Raw genomic sequence first — 19,798 nt, 5'->3', positions numbered from 1 at the left:
TATATATATATATATATATATATATATATATATATATATATATATATATATATATATATAATGTGTGTCTGTGTATACTGTGTCACGTGTTATCTGCAAAAAAGGCATGCTTATTCTTTAATACCATTGGCACTGTTACCAATAAAGATATTAAAAATACATTTACATAGCATGGATTCATAAAACAAAAAGACTGAAAAACATTACCAAGACGGTATTGGTGGAGTTGGTATCATCCTCTGGCATGGGCAGGTAGATTGCTAGTGCCACACAATTTGCAAAAATGGTGAGTAGTATTATTACTTCAAATATTCTGGCAACCAAAAGTTAAAGGAAATAAGTTATCTAATACATTAATATATTTTTTCATTTTGAAACAGAAATACTTAAAAATATTATAAATAACTTTAAGGTGCATTTTCTTTAAATAAATACCTGTTTAGGGGGTTCCATCCAATATTTCAAATAACATCTAAACTTACTTATAGGGTGATATTTAATAGGATGAGAGATTCAAAAAGTGAGAGATTTGGTGAGAAATCTCCAGTTTTTTTATAGTGGCAATCATTTACACTTCAAAATCAAACTGGTTTAGCAGTGTAAATGATTGCCGCTTTAAAAAAAAACAACTGGAGATTTCTTACCAAATCTCTCACTTTCTGAATCTCTCATCCTATTAAATATCACTCATAGGGCTTAATGTAATAGGGTGCGATTTTTAGACATGTGCGATTTTTGGTCAAAAAACAGCCGAAATCGCACATTTTCCGAAAATCGCACATTTATTAGGTTGAAAATCGCGGTAAAAAATCGCACTTTTTACCGCGAAATCGCACTTTTAGAAGTGCGATTTTTAGTCACATTTCAATTCGCATCCAGATGTTTTCCCATTATAAAGTATACAACTCGCAAATGTAATAGGGTGTGATTTTTGGTAAATGTTACCAAAAATCGCAAAAAAAATAGACCAGGTTCTGACAGGCGAATTTGACAGAACCATGCACAGATCATTGAGATCTGTGCATGGTCCTGTTATTAAAAATGTGTAAAAGTGTTTTTATAAAAAAAAAATGGCGTAGGGTCCCCCCTCCTAAGCATAACCAGCCCCGGGCTCATTGAGCCGGACCTGGTTCCAAAAATACGGGGGGACAAAAAGCATAGGGGTCCCCCGTATTTCTGAAACCAGCCCCGGACTCTTGGACCGGTCCTGGTTCCAAAAATACGGGGGACAAAAAATCTGGGGGTCCCCCGTATTTTGAAACCAGCACCGGGCTCCAACAGCCCGCGGTGTCATGCCACAGCCGGGGGACACTTTTTATACAAGGTCCCCCGGCCAAAACATGAGCACCGTGGCTGGTCAGCCTTGGACGGGGTACCTGGAGGAGTGGGGACCCCCCCCAATAAAGGGGTCCCCCCCCCCAGGCTTCACCCGTCCAGGGCTGAAGCCCGGGGCTGTCACCGGCGTCCGTGGCCAGTGGACGCCGGCCTGATAGGGTTAAATCCATCATACATATCATTACATTGCTTTATACCGGCGAACTACAAGTGCCAGCAGACCTCCCCCGCATGCTGGGACTTGGAGAACCACAAGTCCCAGCATGCGGGGCATTAATGGGCCCGCTGGGACTTGTAGTCCACCTGTAAAAAGAATGTTTATAAAAAACACACACTCAGAGAAGTAAAAGTTTATTACACACACACACCTCACTTTTACACCAGCGTTACTTACCATTCCTGGATCCAGCGCTGGTCTGGCTGCTTTACAGCCGGCTCCCCCCGAACTGACAGGCAGCGGGGAGAACCGGCTTTCTCCGTTGCTTCTACCAGCTTCTGTAGCGCTGTCCGAGTGCTACAGAGGCTGAGAGCGTGATTGGCTGAGCTACAGTATGCGTCTCCATGGAGACGCATAGCTCAGTCCTGATTGGCTGAGCTATGCGTCTCCATGGAGACGCATACTGTAGCTCAGCCAATCACGCTCTCAGCCTCTGTAGCACTCGGACAGCGCTACAGAAGCTGGTAGAAGCAACGGAGAAAGCCGGTTCTCCCCGCTGCCTGTCAGTTCGGGGGGAGCCGGCTGTAAAGCAGCCAGACCAGCGCTGGATCCAGGAATGGTAAGTAACGCTGGTGTAAAAGTGAGGTGTGTGTGTGTAATAAACTTTTACTTCTCTGTGTGTGTGTTTTTTATAAACATTCTTTTTACAGGTGGACTACAAGTCCCAGCGGGCCCATTAATGCCCCGCATGCTGGGACTTGTGGTTCTCCAAGTCCCAGCATGCGGGGGAGGTCTGCTGGCACTTGTAGTTCGCGGGTATAAAGCAATGTAATGATATGTATGATGGATTTAACCCTATCAGGCCGGCGTCCACTGGCCACGGACGCCGGTGACAGCCCCGGGCTTCAGCCCTGGACGGGTGAAGCCTGGGGGGGGGGGGACCCCTTTATTGGGGGGGGTCCCCACTCCTCCAGGTACCCCGTCCAAGGCTGACCAGCCACGGTGCTCATGTTTTGGCCGGGGGACCTTGTATAAAAAGTGTCCCCCGGCTGTGGCATGACACCGCGGGCTGTTGGAGCCCGGTGCTGGTTTCAAAATACGGGGGACCCCCAGATTTTTTGTCCCCCGTATTTTTGGAACCAGGACCGGTCCAAGAGTCCGGGGCTGGTTTCAGAAATACGGGGGACCCCTATGCTCTTTGTCCCCCCGTATTTTTGGAACCAGGTCCGGCTCAATGAGCCCGGGGCTGGTTATGCTTAGGAGGGGGGACCCCACGCCGGTTTTTTTTTAACTTTTTTTTTTTGCACAAAATCGCATTTATGAAAATGCGCACATTTTCATGACTGAAAATGCGCACATTTTCATGACTAAAAATTGCCCGAAATCGCGGCAAATCACATTTTTTGCCGCTAATTCGCATCTCATTACAAATGCGAATTCGCAGCAAAAAACGCGATTTTTAAAGGTGCGATTTCTGGCGAGTTTGGAACTTGTCCAAAAATCACACCCTATTACATTTCGCCCATAGTATTAGATGTTGTTTTCAGGGTGAACAAAGAAAGAACAGATGTTAATATAGAAAGTTAGTTAATATATACAAAAAAGAGATATGAATGTTTCCTTATTTAAAAATAGAAACATAAAGAGAAAACACACACACTTTGGGTCTTTTAGTTGGGGGTCCCATTAACCAGTTACGGTATAGCAGAACAACAATATCTAGAATGACAATCACGTGGTCGGCTGGCTATAGATTGTCAGTAGCAGAAGATCGACACAAACAAAAGGTTAATGTGAAAGTAGTCAACAGTGACAAGGTCAACATGAGTGTTTGATGCATTCAATTAAGATTCAATCCCGATGCGCGGCCTCACGGCATCACTATCGTAAGCAGAAACAGACTTGGCAGGCAAGACTATTTCTGCTTTGATCTGTTTGATCGAAAGCAGTGCCGTGCTGCTTCCTTCCCCCCCGCACACCATCCTCCCACCATCCCTCCCTCCTGGCAGATGCCAGCAATCTGCCGGCCGTTGATATCAAATCGGTATCGATGGCCGCCAGTTTGGCCCATGTGTACACCCCATTAGATGTATTGGAAACAGTATACTTTATCTCACAATTGGGGAGATGTTTGATCCTGACACATGCAGTATCATGCTGGCATGTCTCTTCCCGCTTCACCTCTTTACTGAGGCAAAGCAGGAAGCACAAACCCCCCTCTCCACTGATGTCTGTCAGTGCCCATAGCGCATCAGCCTATTGCTGATGTGCTGTGTGCCTGCCTTCTGGCTGGCTCCATTGCATATTCACAAGATCTCATTACTTTAATGAGATCTCTTGTGAACAGCCTGTATTTTGTAGCAGCAGCCAGGTAACAGTGGCTGACAATGGGGCAGCTACACCCGCAGCTGCCACTCCCACTGGCAATTTTACATTGCCCCACAGACTAACGCACTATTTTTCAGATATCAGCATCTCTAATGAAAATGTTATGACGTGTCATAGGATACTTCCATTCCACAATGTTAATGCAACTTTTTCTGAATGGGTTTTGAAGGCCAAGACAGAAGAGTGAGCGAGGTGGACGTGGGGAAGGTGGTACTAAAGGTTTCTTCTTTTTCTTCTGCGCTCCCTCCTCAACTGTTGTTCCCCTTGGATCCATCTTTCTTATGTCACCTTACAGCTCTGCTTTCCTTTTTCAGCCAGATCCTAATATGGACAAAAAAAAATATTTACAGTTCCATTTATTGTGCACAATAGCAAAGATGAAACATGGACAAAAGAACATAAATGGTATTACATGTTGATTTTAGGTGTTATTCTTCCCAAAATGCAGTAGGTGCAGAAACAGGCAACTTGACACCTCCTCCCCCCCCCCCCCCCCCCCCCAAAAAAAAATACAGTATTTGTCAGGTCGGAGGAGCGGCAGCCACGGACCGTCATTAGCTGTGCGTTATAGCAAAAGGCTGCACTTCAATCTACTGCATGGAGAAGGAGATGTAATTTGCAGCCTTTTAACTTAATAGGCCACACATTACACCACCTTCTAAGTACAGTGTGCAGGGACTGTGCAGGCTATTACTATAATGCTCACCACAACTGCCAGTGCTTGATTAAGGTGAAGGGCAGTACGGATGGTGTAATGGTTAGCATTACTGCCTCACAGCACTGAGGTCATGGGTTCTATTCCCACCATGGCCCTAACTGTGCGGAGTTTGTATATTCTCCCCGTACTTGCGTGGGTTTCCTCCGGGTACTCCGGTTTCCTCCCACAATCCAAAAATATACTGGTAGGTTAATTGGCTCCCAAAAAATTAACCCTAGAATGTCTGTGTGTGCGTGTACATGTGATAGGGAATATAGATTGTAAGCTCCACTGGGGCAGGGACTGATGTGAATGGGCAAATATTCTCTCTGTAAAGCGCTGCGGAATCTGTGTGCGCTATATAAGAAAGTGCTAATAAATAAATAAGGGTGTTGCAGGGTTGAGTACCCCTGGCCACCCTGTCTCTGATGGTATCCTTGGACAGAGCTACTTCAACCCATCTTAAACTCTACAAGGACGATTTTGCTCATCTGCAGGCTCTATTGCCACCAGCAGCACACTCAGCAGCAAAACAGCAGCTACTGGAAGAACTGCTGGTGGTGGTGGAGCCGGGAAAGGAACAGAATTTCCTCAGACTACTTGCATCCAGGCCAGTTGGAAAGGGGGTGTATGGGGAGCACCAAAGTCTGATGATATCTTGCTCCCAAACATAGAAATGTTCTAACGTCTCTGATTCCCAATTTACCTTTCAGGCACAATACAGTATACAGTACATTGCTGTAATTTACACAAATGCAACAAAAATCAATAATAGTCAATAGCATGCTTGCAAAACCTTTAATGGACGTTCACATGCCTGCACTGCATGAAATACTATTCTCAAAAGTCTTCTAAGGGATCAATCTAATTTAGAATTAAATTTCTTCGTTTAAATATAAATACTTAATTCTTATTCTTTTTAATTTTGTCAAATTAATATTTATTGCATTAATTTATCTAAAAACTTTTTTTATATTAAATCTATGGGCCTTATTCAGACCTGATAGCAAAAACAAAATCTTTCTGAAATTGGCAAAACCATGTGCACTGCAAGTAGGGCAAATGTAACATATGCATAGAGAGTAAAACCCCCCATCCACTACTGCACATTTTCTGAGGGCAGAAGTTGCACCCAATCCCCCTTGAGCTGCCGGGGACCAGGATCGAATGTTATCTATCGAATGCGGACCTTTTGCATGCGATAAATATCATGCAATTCTATTCCCCGCCATGGTATCCGATGGATCCTTACTGCAGCAGTGACAATCTACAGTTTAGATCCAATGCGCACAGAACAGTGCAACAGATCGGAAGTTAAACACATGCAAATTTGCCCCTTTTCATCCGGTTCCTCAGCCGGATCCCTCAAAATCATATAAAAAGGGCCCAAATTGCACTAGCAGATAGGGGGCCTTTAGATTTTGGTGTGGTGTATTCAAACTGAAATCTAAATTACAGTGTAAATATAAAGCTGCCAGTGTTTAGCCGGCACACTAAAAAATTAATTCACCCAAATCTAAACGTGGCCATACACTAGGGCAATTTATCTGAGGCTTAAAATTGCATCCGATTTCCCTTGAACTCCCTAGCAGCTTCCCATGAGTCCTGCGTGTCAGATTTTGTACTTGAGTGCTTATTTCACATAAGATATATTGCATGGAATTTATCAACCCGTGACAAATTGCATGCAATGTATCTTACTTTATAAGCTACCCATACACTTGTGAGATATTGCATACAATCATTCGGTTTTTGCATACAATCATGGTTTTTGTGGCAGTGCAAACTGGGTATATTGTAAGTGTAAAAAGTAGAAAAATAAATAATGTAAAAATAACACTGTGCCCCCCCCCCCCCCCCCCACCCCGCTTAGCTATACCAGCCCCGGGCACATTGAGCCGGTCCTGGTTACAGAAATATTAAAATGATGCGGTTCCCCTGTGTTTCTATAACCAGTACCAGGCTCTTTTTCCAGTTCTGGTTCCCAAAATATAGGGGACAAAAGGAGTAGGGGTTCCCCATATCTCAGAAACCAGCACCAGGCTCAAACAGCCAGCAGTGTCGTGCCACAGCCGGGGGACACTTTTTACAAGGTCCCCGTGGCCAAACCATGACCAACCTGGCTGGTCGGGTGTTGATGAGTTGGTCGACCATAAGATGGTCACAGAGTCTACACCGTTGGGTCGACATTCTGGAAGATAGACAGGGGTCTAGGTCAACATGGGTCAAGGTCGACAGGGGTTTAGGTCGACAAAGTACACGGTCGACAGGGGTCTAGGTCGACATATGCATTAGGTCGATATGGGTTAGATCGACAGTCAAAAGGCTCAAAAAACAGTCACAAAACCCATGTCGACTTCATGACTGACGACGTAACCCATGTCAACCTAACACATGTGTCGACCTTGACCCCTGTCTACCTTGTCCCTTGTCGACCTAGACCCCTGTCGACCTTCCAGTATGTCGACCCAATGGTGTCGACCTAATGACTGTCGACTATCTTATGGTGGACCCATCGACCGTATCCCGGCTAGTCGGGCTGGGTCCCTGGGGGAGTGAGGACCCCCAATAAAGGGGTCCCCCCTTCAGGAGAACCCCACCCCAGGCTGTGGGTGGCGGGCTGATGGCATTTTTATTAAAATTAAGTATTGGTGGACAGTGAAAGTAGCAGCCTTATGAGGATTTTCACCTGTCCGAGGCTGCTGCCACCACTTGGTAGAAGGAGGGAGAGGGGAACGGGGGCAGTGAGCAGGGAGAAAGAAGAGGAGGTGGCTGGAGTCCTAGCAGCTACTGCTGCTGCTGCCACTGGATGGGAAGAGCCTGGATAGAGTAGGGAAGGCAGGCGAGCCCTGCGATGTCTCACAGCGGCATGCGCTCCTGAAGACCTGATGGGTGGTGATGAATTTCTCCGGTGGCAGGTACGATGCAATGCGCACGGGAACATGCATTGCATTACACCTCTTGTCATGTACTTGCAATTTGGGCACCGTATATGTGATTTATTGGCAAAACCAAATAATGGAAAGGAGAAGTTTTGTCACTGTGCGGTGCAGGCCCAATTAATTTGTAAAAATCATGTTTGTTGAAAATAAGATTTAACAAGCCGTGGTAGGTTTTGCTGGGGCAGGACAACCCCACCACAGTTGGAAGCCCCCCTCCCTCACCTCTGCTCCGGCATTAGTATGCCAGAGTTTCCCTGCCACCGCTGTCCCCACTGCCTTAGCCCCCACTGCCTTAGCTGTCACATTCAACAGGCTGGGGGATGTTTGCGGAGGCTCGGGAGGACTCAGGTGCCTGAGCGCTGCTGAGACCCCCCCGAGCTGCCCCGAACATCCCCGAGCCTGTTGCCCACGTCATTGCTACTAAAAGTATGGTGGCAGGCGGCTTCGGGAGCGGGGTTAGAAGAGCTCCGGCGTGCCCGAAAATTTCCGGGCATACCACTCAAGGGGTTAAAGGTGGACATACACTTCTCAGCAACGTCACAACGCCCTTAGTAGGGCAGTTCAGTCACTTCCGCCCGGCGGCTTCCGGGCAGGTGAGGACACATCCGCCCAGCCGCGGCGCATCACTTCCGCCTGGCCGGGGAACGATAGCATTGAACAGGCCGCGGCGCCCGGCGGTTGCTTAGCAACCAGGGGACGCCAGGGGATGCCGGGCGACGCGCGCTCGGCCACCTGAATTGAATGTCTAAATTATAGGGGGCTGGTTGGCCAGAGGATCCCTTTTAAAGGGATATGGCCCAGCTCAGCCCCACCGGTGATATTGTTTCACACAGAGTGCTAGCCACACTCTGCTGTCCCGGTCCTCTCGTGTCTTTGGACAGTGTTCAGCTGTCATCTGGTGGCTGTCTGTGTCCAGTCCAGTCCTGGTTCAGTCTCCGTCCTGTTCTGAGCCACCTGTTACCTTCTCGGCGCTCTTTTGACATGCAATGTATTGCATGCAACCCCATTCCCTGTCTCCGGGAGTAGGTCCAAGTGGGAGGTTGGACGTGCTGCAGGTCTGACCTCCGACTCTGGTCTGATGGGCACAGAACCATACATCAAACCCGATGGGATGTCAAAAATTGTTAGGACTCTTAGGGAATCCCAGACAAGAGGTTACCGGGAAGGACAGGCCATGATTCCAACCCTAACTGTTAATCCCTCCAGACTATATAGAAACCTGCAGAGCTAAGACTTCACCTATAATAGCCACGTCCAAAGTGGTAAATTAGGTTCACCTCAACCCCGGTGCCACCAAGACTTTTCAAGGAAACAAGGTGCCCAACACCTCCAGAGCGGACAAGAGGGAAACTTAATACCCATAAAATTGATAAGCAAAGCAAAATGTGACACGGCTGTCCTTCATGGGAAGGGATCACCGCTGTACCTTGGTAAAAGGCAGCATGGGAGATAAAGGAAAAACTCCTAATCAGAATAGCCAAGGCTGACAAGCTCCCTTAATGAGGAGACTTACTACAGGTAATCAGCTTGACACACAAGGCCAGAGCTAATGGTTTAATTTAGCAGCAGCTGCGTTGCACATTGAGAACACAGGAGTCAGACTGTAATTACACAGACCCGCCAAAGACGGCTTGTAACAACAATGTTGCCCAAAATCGGACCAGTGTAGGGGACACTTTAAGATCTGTGAACCCCATTGCAGATTTATTTACACAATCATCTGCAAAATGCCAAATTACCCAAATTGATTGCTAATTTATGTTGGCCTATGCATGAAAAGTATGCTGACAATCAGTGGAGTCATTTTTTTTATTGTAAAGGTATTCAACCATTGTAAAAACACTTTTTAAATAGATTTTATAAGTTTTATTCTTTGTGAAAGAGGGTCAGGTACCATCTTCTGGGGTAGATGGAAAGGTGTAGCAGCTGAGAGGTCACAAATCAGTCCAGTATTTTGATATTAAAATAAATCCTTGCCGTCTGATGCTAACTAATATACTGGATACTCTCCTATCTCACTAGAAAACAGATAACAGTAGCATACCAGTTACAGGTTTGTAGCAGGTTGTCTCTCACACAGAGACTGCATAGTGTATGTTTTCCTCAGGCAGGACAAAAGCAGTCATCTGCATAAAGGCCCATACACCATACCTCCCAACTGTCCCACTTAATGCAGGAACTGGCAGTGTCCTGCGGTGGGGGGCAGTTGGTAGTGCCCCTGTCCCCTGTGAATAGACGCTGTGCACATGCGCACAGCGTCTATTCACGTAGCCCAACAGTCTGAGGACATAGCCAGCAGCTCCCAGAGCCGCTAGCCATGCCCCATAGTGGCAAAAAACAGGGGCGTGGCCTCACAACAAGAGTCCACACCCCCTTTCTGCAAGGCCATGCCCCCAAATTTTCAGAAGCCCCTTTCTGAATCATACCAGGGAAGTCCAGGAACAGAGCATTTTCTCCATGAAGGATAGGGTCAGGTAGGCAACCCTGAACTAAATGCTGATCCTTGTGCCATTTTGGTGATTCCATGTATTATGGATTTGATGCTTACTTTACATTTTTATTAAGGCACTGTATAACATGCAATAAAATGCACAGTAAATATGAAAATTTGCACAGTGGCGACATTTCCAATGAAGAAGGCAATCAGGACATTAAAATGCAATGAGTCCATGGTGAGCAGTATGGTAGCAACCAGTATAAAGCGTTAAACATCATCTACAGTTAATCGTAATGGTAATATAATGTCATGAGTAATTGAAAAAGTGTTCCACTACTGGAAACTAGAGCAGATCAAATGAATGTACAGCAATAGACTGTGTTTATACATGAATTAGAATAAACAAAAAAAAAATATAAAAAAATAATAATAATACAAAAACATCACATCAAAAAAAGAAAATAGATAAATATAGGAATAAACAACAAGTTAGAAAATAAAGTTATGCTGTGTACACACGGTGAGATTTGACAGAACCATGCATCAAACCCGATGGGATGTCAAAAATTGTTAGGACTCTTAGGGAATCCCAGACAAGAGGTTACCGGGAAGGACAGGCCACGATCCCAACCCTAACTCTACTCATGTATCCCAGACAAGAGGTTACCGGGAAGGACAGGCCACGATCCCAACTCTAACTCTACTCATGTATTTCCAAATTACTCTTATATAATTCAATGGGGATGCCAGCTGATCCAGGAGCCTTACCCCCAGGAAAAGATCCAATGGCCGCCTCAACTTCATCCAAAGTAAATACAGCATCTAAACTTTCTCTAGCCTCATTTGATGGGACAGCAAGGTCTATCCCATTTAAAAATAACTTCAGTTCCTCCTTCATATAGTTAATACGTGACTTATAAATATCTTTATAGAAAGATAAAAATATATTCACTATATCTGGTGTATTAGTGGCCACTGAACCTGATTTATCCATCAAGCGGGCTATTGTTGATGCAGGGCGGTCAGAGTGTACTAAATGTGCTAAATAGCTGCCCGTTCTGTCAGCATTTTGATAACTTCTATGTGAACTAAATACCATGCTTCGTAAGTTACGATCTTCCAAGTGTTTTAACCACGCGGCCCGTGCAGTTTCCCATAAAAGTTTGGAATCAGCCAAACCATCGTTTACATATTGAGCCTCTAGTCTACAGCTCTCTGTTTCGAGCTCAGTTCCCTTTGACCTGTATGCTAACTTAAGGGCAGCTATACGTTGAATAAGAGTACCCCTTAAATATGCCTTATAGCAGTCCCAAACTGTTGCCTGAGAAGCAGAATCTTCATTATCTACAAAGTATCCATCCCATAATTTTTCAAGATCAACAAGTGACCCTATTTGTGAAAGCCAAAAAGGATGAAGCTTCCAGTATGACTGACCTCTCTGACACTCCACGTCTACCACCAAAGACAAGGGGCAATGATCGGACACTCCTCTGGCCTCATATTTTACTGAAACAACATTGGGTAGAAGTGCAGGTGACACTAGGGCTAGATCTATACGCGAAAAGGACTGGTAAGATGTAGAGAAACAAGAGTATTGGTGAACATTAGGATGTTTGTATCTCCACACGTCAACCCATCATAGATCATCAACATAGTTGGCAAAGGGAGGCTTACTGCAGTTTGAGCCTATACCAGTATTTTTCCTCCATTTATCTATATTTGGGTCTAGTAAATTATTAAAATCGCCCATGCATATAACTGGGGTACTCGGATTTTGTGCAGTAAATGCTGCTGCCTTTTTAAGGACATCATAGGAGAACGGAGGCGGTATATAAATGGCTAAAATAAAAAAGGGCTGAGAACAAATTTTACAATCAATAAAGACATATCTTCCTATCTTTCTGGTAGGACTATCATGTAAACTAGCTAAATGATTCATGTTTAAAAAATAATATCCCAAAATAATAAAACCCATACCCCCCACCCCGTATACCATCCCCAACCTTGGCATACCTATATCCCGAACAGTCAACCTTATTGGATAAACTAATTCAAATTTAACCCATTGGTGACAGCAAGAGGTGCCAGGATGCATTTATACACCCAATTAACACCCCAATCTCCCACCACAGAGCCAAAGAGAGCAATGAATAATTAAAGCCACCAAAAACATGGGGAACTCCCCGGTCACCCAAAAAATAATTAATATTAAACCTTCAAGTATGCTTATTTTCTGAAAACTTCTTAAAGTAATGTAAAGGACCTCTTAGAGAAGTCAAACACAGTATATCATTTTAAATTAGCAATATTTCTTATCACTTATAATAACAATATTTTGAATGCAGAGTACTTAAGCAAATTATCTAGAACTGAATTCCAGAATACAGATTATATTTATAATCCTCTCAAGCGAAACATATATTATATTAGTTAAACTAGTTTTATAAAGAGCTTTTGAGAACAGACTAATGAGCTGCTTGTTCAATCAATCAGGGTCAATTTCTCTATCTCCAGGAATGTAGCAGTCTAACCAAGCAGCCGCCTCTTTTGGAGTGTTAAAGAACTTTGTCTCACCCGTGGCCACAATTCGGAGCCAAGACAGAAAGATCATGGCATATGCTAAATTTAGCTCCCTAAGGCGACGTTTTATAGGAATAAATTGTGCTCTGTCCTTCTGCACATCAGCTGCAAAATCAGGAAAAGCAGAGATCCGCACACCGTTCTTAATCAAGGGGCCCTTTGTGCTTGCCAAAGGCAGGATAGCATCCCTATCCTTATAATGTAGAAATTTTGCAATGAAAGTACGAGGCGGTGCTCCTGGTGGAAGTGGACGGGTCGGGATACGATGAGCCCTTTCAACTGCAAATTGTGATGTGAAGGAATCTTTCCCAAATAAATTAATGAGCCAAGCCTTAAGTAATTACTCTGGAGAAGACCCCTCTTCCCTCTCTGGTAAACCAACGAAACGAATATTATTTCGCCTTAGGCGTCCCTCCATATCCAGGAGTTTACCCTGCACTGAAGCCATTTGGTGATTTAGACTGTCGACCTTGCTATTTATTGGATTGTAAGAATCCTCCACATTTGAAACACAAACCTCTACCTCTCCCACTCTCTCTCTTATACATTGTATATCTTGGCGTATCAGAGATATATCACATTGTACCTTCTCAATCTTGTCTGAAAGCCTTTTCTCACTACCAGCTATGGCCTCCATGACCTGTTGTAAATTAATCGGTGCTGAAGGAATACCAGAATTCAGACCTATACTAGAGGTGGCCTGATCCGAGAGTCCCCCAACAGCGATTAGATGTTTGAGTAGGAGTATTCTTGGACCTTTTTCCAATTTGGCAGCAGCGGAGACTTGTTGGTGTTTCCCCATTATGAGTTGGTTATTTAAAATGCAAAATGAATTTTTACAAATTTTAACAGCTTTAGTGTAATTAATTACAATTTTCCCAAATAGGATGTAGGTGTTCTGGTGTCTCTGCCACTAATCTCTGCGCTAATCTGTGATATCCTGCAGATACTGATTATTTTATTTGACAGGAGGCTAACTTGGACACTTTGATAGCTAGGTTTTCTCCTCAGTGCCCAGCTTTTAGAATAATTATGTCCTTTGTCCTCTGTTACAGCCTTTATTAGCTTGATTTTTTCTTTAGTGCCCAGCTATTAGAAGGATTACGTCATCTGTCCTCTTTTACAGGCTTTGATAGCTAGGTTTCTTTCTCAGTGCCCTGCTTTTAGGAGGATTACATTCTCTGTCCTCTCACAGCACTTTGCCAGGATCTCAGTACATGAGTCTGCCTGTGCTCACACTGCACATCTCCTCTGAACACCGGAGTTTCAGAGGACCTAGCCCAGCCAGTGGTAAGCAAGCTCCGAGTATACAGCAGGGTTGCCGACTTTGTTATTCTACTCTCCGGGAGAAGCCCGGAGAGGAGAGTTGCAGCAGCCGCTCAGGGGGCGGGGCTTAATCGTGACATCACTAAGCCCCGCCCCATGATGATAAAACAGTAAATTTACGGATCTCCGTGGAGGGGGCGGGGCTAAAATGACGCAATTGTGACATTTTAGCTCCGCCCCCTCCTCTGAGACCCGCGGATTGCGGCATTTTAATGCCGCGATCCGGGGGACAGCAGGGGTGCCCCCTGAATCCGGGAGGGTTGCCCACCCTTCCGGGGGCCGGGAGGGGGGACCCGATTTTCGGGAGACTCCCGGAAATTCCGGGAGGGTCGGCAACCCTGGTATACAGCTATGCTTCCACTCCTTTAGTGCTGTACAGTTCTGCTTTTAATCCCTTCAGGGACACTGCTTTTTACAGTCCATGTTCTATTATTTACCAAGGTTAGGTGGGCTCTGTGGTATCTCGTGCACAGGGGCGGATCCAGGATAAAATGACAGGGGGGGCACCATGATAAAAGAGGGTTTAGGTGGGGGAGGGGCGGTGTTAGTGGTGCCAGTGTACATGCTAACAGAGCGGCATAGAGAGGGTGGGAATGGGATTAAAAATAGGCGCTGGCATTTAAAGTATGCAGGCCCACCATGGCGACAAAAGTGAAGGATGTAGTTGTGCGCGCGCCGAAGGCGCGCTCCAGAAAAGGGGTGTGGCCACTCAACAGGGGTGTGTCCTTGAGTGTAGTCTACAACACTATATACAACTTCTACACATTATGCAACAAAAAACTAGACCCCATTATACTTCCCTCTTACACATGATGCCAAATGGAATGAGCCAAAATTCACATAATTCCACATGGATTGAGCCAAAATTCAAATAATGCCACATGGATTGTGTCAAAATTCACATAATGCCACACGGATTGAGCCAAAATTTAGATAATAACACACGGATTGAGCCAAAATTCAAATAATGCCACACGGATTGAGCCAAAATTCACCGAATGCCACACGGATTGAGCCAGAATTCACATAATGGCACACAGATTAAGCCAAAATTCACAATACGCTTCATAAACAGGGACATTGTCCACCAAAGGTGCGCATTAAACATTTACACCATAATGTCCATTACACATTAAGGGGGACATTTACCAATATGAAAAACCTAGTTTTTCGTATTGGTATTTCCCCTACGGCTGCATACGACTGTTTCAGTCGTATGCAAAGTCGTGTTCCGGAGGGGAAATTACAAAGCAGTCAAATACGACTGCTTTGTAACCCTCCGATGGTGTAACCATTCGTATTAGCGGCCGTATATACGGCTGCTAATACGAATTATTTGTAGCAGTCTGCACGGATCAGTCAGATCCGTGCAGGCTGCAAGGTGTAAAAATATTTTTTAAAAATAAATAAATGGAAAAAAAAACGGCGTGGGGTCCCCCCCACAGCCGAAACCAGCACCAGGCTGACAGAGCCTGGAGCCGGTAATTAAAAATCAGGGAACCCGACAAATAGGGGTTCCCTGATTTTTAACAACCAGCCCCAGGCTCCTGCTCTGGGGCTGGTTCCCAAAATACGGGGGACAAAATGACTGGGGGTCCCCCGTATTTTAAGAACCAGCCCCAGGCAAAACCAGCCAGCAGGGTAATGCCACAGCCGGGGGGAGACTTTTTATGCAAGTCCCCCCGGCCAAAGCATTCATCCCTACCGACCAGTCACCCTGGCCAGGAGCCCTGGGGGAGTGGGGACCCCCCCAATGAAGGGGTCCCCCCCTCCAGGACTTACCTGACCAGGCTGAAGCCTGGTACTGTCCCCGATGCCCCTGGGCGGTGGGCATCGGGCTGATTATGGTGTAAAAAAAAAAAAGATAAAACTATTGTTTTTTTACTGTGGCACTACAAGTGCCAGCAAGCCTCCCCAGCAAGCTGGGACTTGGAGAACCACAAGTCCCAGCCTGCTGGGTATTAAAGGGCCCGCTGGCACTTGTAGTTCCACAGTTTAAAAAATAGCTCCCGGGACTTTCAGAGCTGGAGAGATGTTGCCTCCTCGACGTCTGGACTAAGAATGAATTCTAGCCAATCAGGAGCCGACTTTACTGGCTCCTGATTGGCTAGAATTCATTCTTAGTCCAGACGTCGAGGAGGAAACATCTCTGAAGCTCTGAAAGTCCCGGGAGCTGCCGGCAGCGTAAAGAAAGAAGAAGACAGAAGAAAGAAATAAGTCCTGGAAAAGAAGAGAGAAGGCAGAAGACCATCCATGGATTTTCTTCAGACAGGACGCCGACCCCGGAGCCGCCGACACTGGAGCCGCCGACACCGGAGCCAGCGACCTACCGACGGGATCAAGATAGGTAAGTATCAGTGTGTTTGTGATGTGTGTATTAAATTTTTATTTAAAATGTGTGTCAGTGTGTTTTGTGTACTATTTTTTTAACTGTGGAACTACAAGTGCCAGCGGGCCCTTTAATGCCCAGCAGGCTGGGACTTGTGGTTCTCCAAGTCCCAGCTTGCTGGCACTTGTAGTGCCACAGTAAAAAACAATAGTTTTATCTTTTTTTACACCATAATCAGCCCGATGCCCACCGCCCAGGGGCATCGGGGACAGTACCAGGCTTCAGCCTGGTCAGGTAAGTCCTGGAGGGGGGGGGACTTGCCAGGCTGACTGGTCGGTAGGGATGAATGCTTTGGCCGGGGGATCTTGCATAAAAAGTCTCCCCCCGGCTGTGGCATTACCCTGTTGGCTGGTTTGGCCTGGGGCTGGTTCTTAAAATACGGGGGACCCCCAGTCATTTTGTCCCCCGTATTTTGGGAACCAGTCCCAGAGCAGGAGCCTGGGGCTGGTTGTTAAAAATCAGGTAACCCCTATTTGTCGGGTTCCCTGATTCTTAATTACCGGCTCCAGGCTCTGTCAGCCTGGTGCTGGTTTCGGCTGTGGGGGGGGCCCACGCCGTTTTTTTATTAATTTTTTTATTTATTTTTACACCGCAGCCTGCACGGATCTGACTGATCCGTGCAGGCTTAAAGCAAATACGACAGGAAAATGGTGTTCTATTTTTCTGCCGTATTTTCGTGGGCAAAAGCAGCCGTATTTTCTATACGGCTGCTTAGTAAATCAGGAACCACCATTCTTTTGAATGGTGATTACGGTCGTATCCTATCGATGGTGTAGACATTCGTATTTGTAAATACAAATACGAATGTTCCATCACTAGGACTACGAATTGTTGTATATTCGGGATTGTAAATCCCGAAAATACAAATTCGAAAAAAAAAGGTGTATTTCTCCCTACGAATACACCTTTTTTCTACGAATCCATATTAGTAAATTTCCCCCAATGTTACACGCCATTATGTCCATTATGTATTATGCCAAACACCATAATGCCTATTAAAAATTATGCTACATAAGTGCTGCTTATCTACATGCTCATTGCCAAGGGTTCCATGCTCATTGCCAGAGGTTCCATGCTCGTTGCCATGTGGGCTTACTTGTTCATTGCCAAGGGGGAATACATGCTCGCGGTAAATGGGGGACAGCCGTCGCCAGGCAGAAGTGATAGCCACTGACAGTGGCAGAGCCTGGCTGTATTCAGAGCACTGCAGGTACCGGCTATTTGAAATAATACCCCTTTCACACCAGAAAATGCATTCCAAGGTTGGCCCCTTTTACACCAGCCTAGTCCCTGCATTTTCTGGTGTGAGGGGGAGAGAAAACCAACTGCTCCCCCCCCCCCCTTAACCAGTTATCTCATTTAACCGGCTATATCTTCGGAAGCAACTGATCCATTTACATGAGACAAGTATCATATTGAAGAGCTTTTGAGTGTGCTTTGAATGATTTTGGTCCAGTGAAACTGGAACGTTTGGTTCCAGAGTAATCTGCCCTCAAAGAACATGAACAGCCATGAAATTACATTTAAAAAAAAAATTGGTTTACGCGCAATATCTCTGGAACCAGCCTGGTATCATTTTGAAGGCCCAGCGATTTGAAATTGAATTAGATCAACCACAAGCTTCTGTGTTGCCAGGGCGGGAACTGGCAGCCGTCGGAACCGGGTGGGGGTCCGAATTGATGGGTCCCATATTATCCTATGGGGAAAAAATGTTACAGCTTTGCCAGGCGATATCTCCAGTTCCCGGGGGGCTAGAGACACGAGGCTGGGCTCATTGGAAAGCCCTGGTCCTCAGCTACAAAATGACAAGGGGGATACGTGCCCGGGTGCCCCCCCTGAATCCGCCACTGCATGCAGTGTAATGTAGGTGACATGGACGTGCGGTGTGATGTAGGTGACTGGGACATGCGGTGTGAAGTGGGTGCCAGGGACATGCGGTGTGATGTATGTGCCAGGGAGGTGCGGTGTGATGTAAGGGATGTGCGGTGTGATGCAGGTGACTGGGACATGCTGTGTGACGCAGGTGACAGGCAGTGACGTGCGGTGAGGTTAGTGGATGGTGAGGCACTAGCTTGGTGGAGCCAGCACCAACGAGCTCTGTTGGGAGCACCGGGTCTGCATTGCTTCTGCGCTGACAGGCAAGTGCGGGAGCAGCCGCCTGCATAAGCAGCTTCTACCCTGACCCAGCTCTCCCAGCAGACCCTGTCAGTGCTGGCTCCACCAAGCTGCCAAGGAGTCTGCCCATTGTTCTACCACCCCTGCTTATGGGGGCACTGGGCTGTTGGTGGGGGGATGATTAGATGGGGGCTCTGGGCTGGGGATGGCTGGTTAGATAGTGGGGCACTTGGCTAGGGAAGGGTATAGCTGGTTAGATAGTGGGGCACTGAGCTAGGGAAGGGGATAGCTGGTTAGATAGTGGGGCACTGGGCTAGGGAAGGGGATAGCTGGTTAGATAGTGGGGCACTGGGCTAGGGAAGGGGATAGCTGGTTAGATAGTGGGGCACTGGCCTGGGGATGGGGAATGGAAGCACTGACCTGGGGATTGCACTTCCTCAGCTCTAGCTGCACTGCTGAGCAGTGCTGGCGTCAGGCGAGGGGGGAGCCTTCAAGTCCCGCTGATCTCTTCATCTGAAATGGAGCCTGGGCGGCTGGGGCCAGGCGGCAGCCAAAAAGTCACTTCCCCCGCTGGTCTCATCTGGAGCTGGGCCCAGCGCCGGGGGGAGAGGGGGAGCCCGGCCACTGATGTCACATTCAGTGCTGATCAGTGCTGCTGAGCACATTCAGCTGCTGATCAGTGCTGGAACCACTGGAGCTGGGCCCGGGGAGAGGGGGAACCACTCGTGTCACAGTCAGCACTTGGGACGGCGCTGGGCGGCTGCCAACCTTTTATCCCCCGCTGGACTAACGCTCAGCTCTGGAGCTGGGACCAGCGCCCGGGGAGAGGGGGAGCCGCTGGTGTCACAGTCAGCGCTTGGGATGGCGCTGGGCGGCAGACAACCTTTATCCCCTGCTGGACGAACGCTCAGCTGTGGAGCTGGGACCAGCGCCCGGGGAGAGGGGGAGCCGCTGGTGTCACAGTCAGCGCTTGGGATGGCGCTGGGCGGCAGACAACCTTTATCCCCCGCTGGATGAATGCTCAGCTGTGGAGCTGGGACCAGCGCCCGGGGAGAGGGGGAGCTGCTGGTGTCACAGTCAGCACTTGGGATGGCGCTGGGCGGCAGACAACCTTTATCCCCCGCTGGACGAACGCTCAGCTGTGGAGCTGGGACCAGCGCCCGGGGAGAGGGGGAGCCGCTGGTGTCACAGTCAGCGCTTGGGACGGCGCTGGGCGGCAGACAATCTTTTATCCCCCGCTGGTCTAACGTTCAGCTCTGGAGCTGGGACCAGTGCCAGGGCCAGGGAGAGAGGGATCCACCAAATAATTCTCCCGCTTGTCTCTCTGGAGTAGCGCTGGAGCCGGGGCTTGGGGGGAGGGGTGGGGGGACGACGGACGGACAGACAGACAACGATACCTATTGCAGTGCCTCAGTGACAGTCAGGGACATGC

At 47.1% G+C, this 19,798-nt stretch overlaps 1 protein-coding gene across 1 annotated transcript in view; it reads right to left on the bottom strand.

Annotated features, from left to right (window-relative positions):
• The window catches only part of CACNA1S (calcium voltage-gated channel subunit alpha1 S), a 761,524-nt gene that overhangs the window by 710,192 nt on the left and 31,534 nt on the right, over positions 1–19,798 (bottom strand). Inside the window, exons 2-3 of the mRNA XM_083173194.1 lie at positions 4,003–4,201; positions 208–313 (exon numbers count right to left, since the gene is read on the bottom strand). Coding sequence (XP_083029320.1) covers positions 208–313; positions 4,003–4,154 — 258 coding nt within the window. The 5' untranslated portion in view covers positions 4,155–4,201. The remainder of the gene's footprint in view (positions 1–207; positions 314–4,002; positions 4,202–19,798) is intronic.

The sequence above is a fragment of the Crinia signifera genome, chromosome 2 (assembly GCF_055691185.1).
Source record: "Crinia signifera chromosome 2, ASM5569118v1, whole genome shotgun sequence".
Taxonomy (NCBI): Eukaryota; Metazoa; Chordata; class Amphibia; order Anura; family Myobatrachidae; genus Crinia; species Crinia signifera.
Note: the sequence above shows the minus strand (reverse complement) of the source record. Positions and strands in the feature narration are given on the sequence as shown.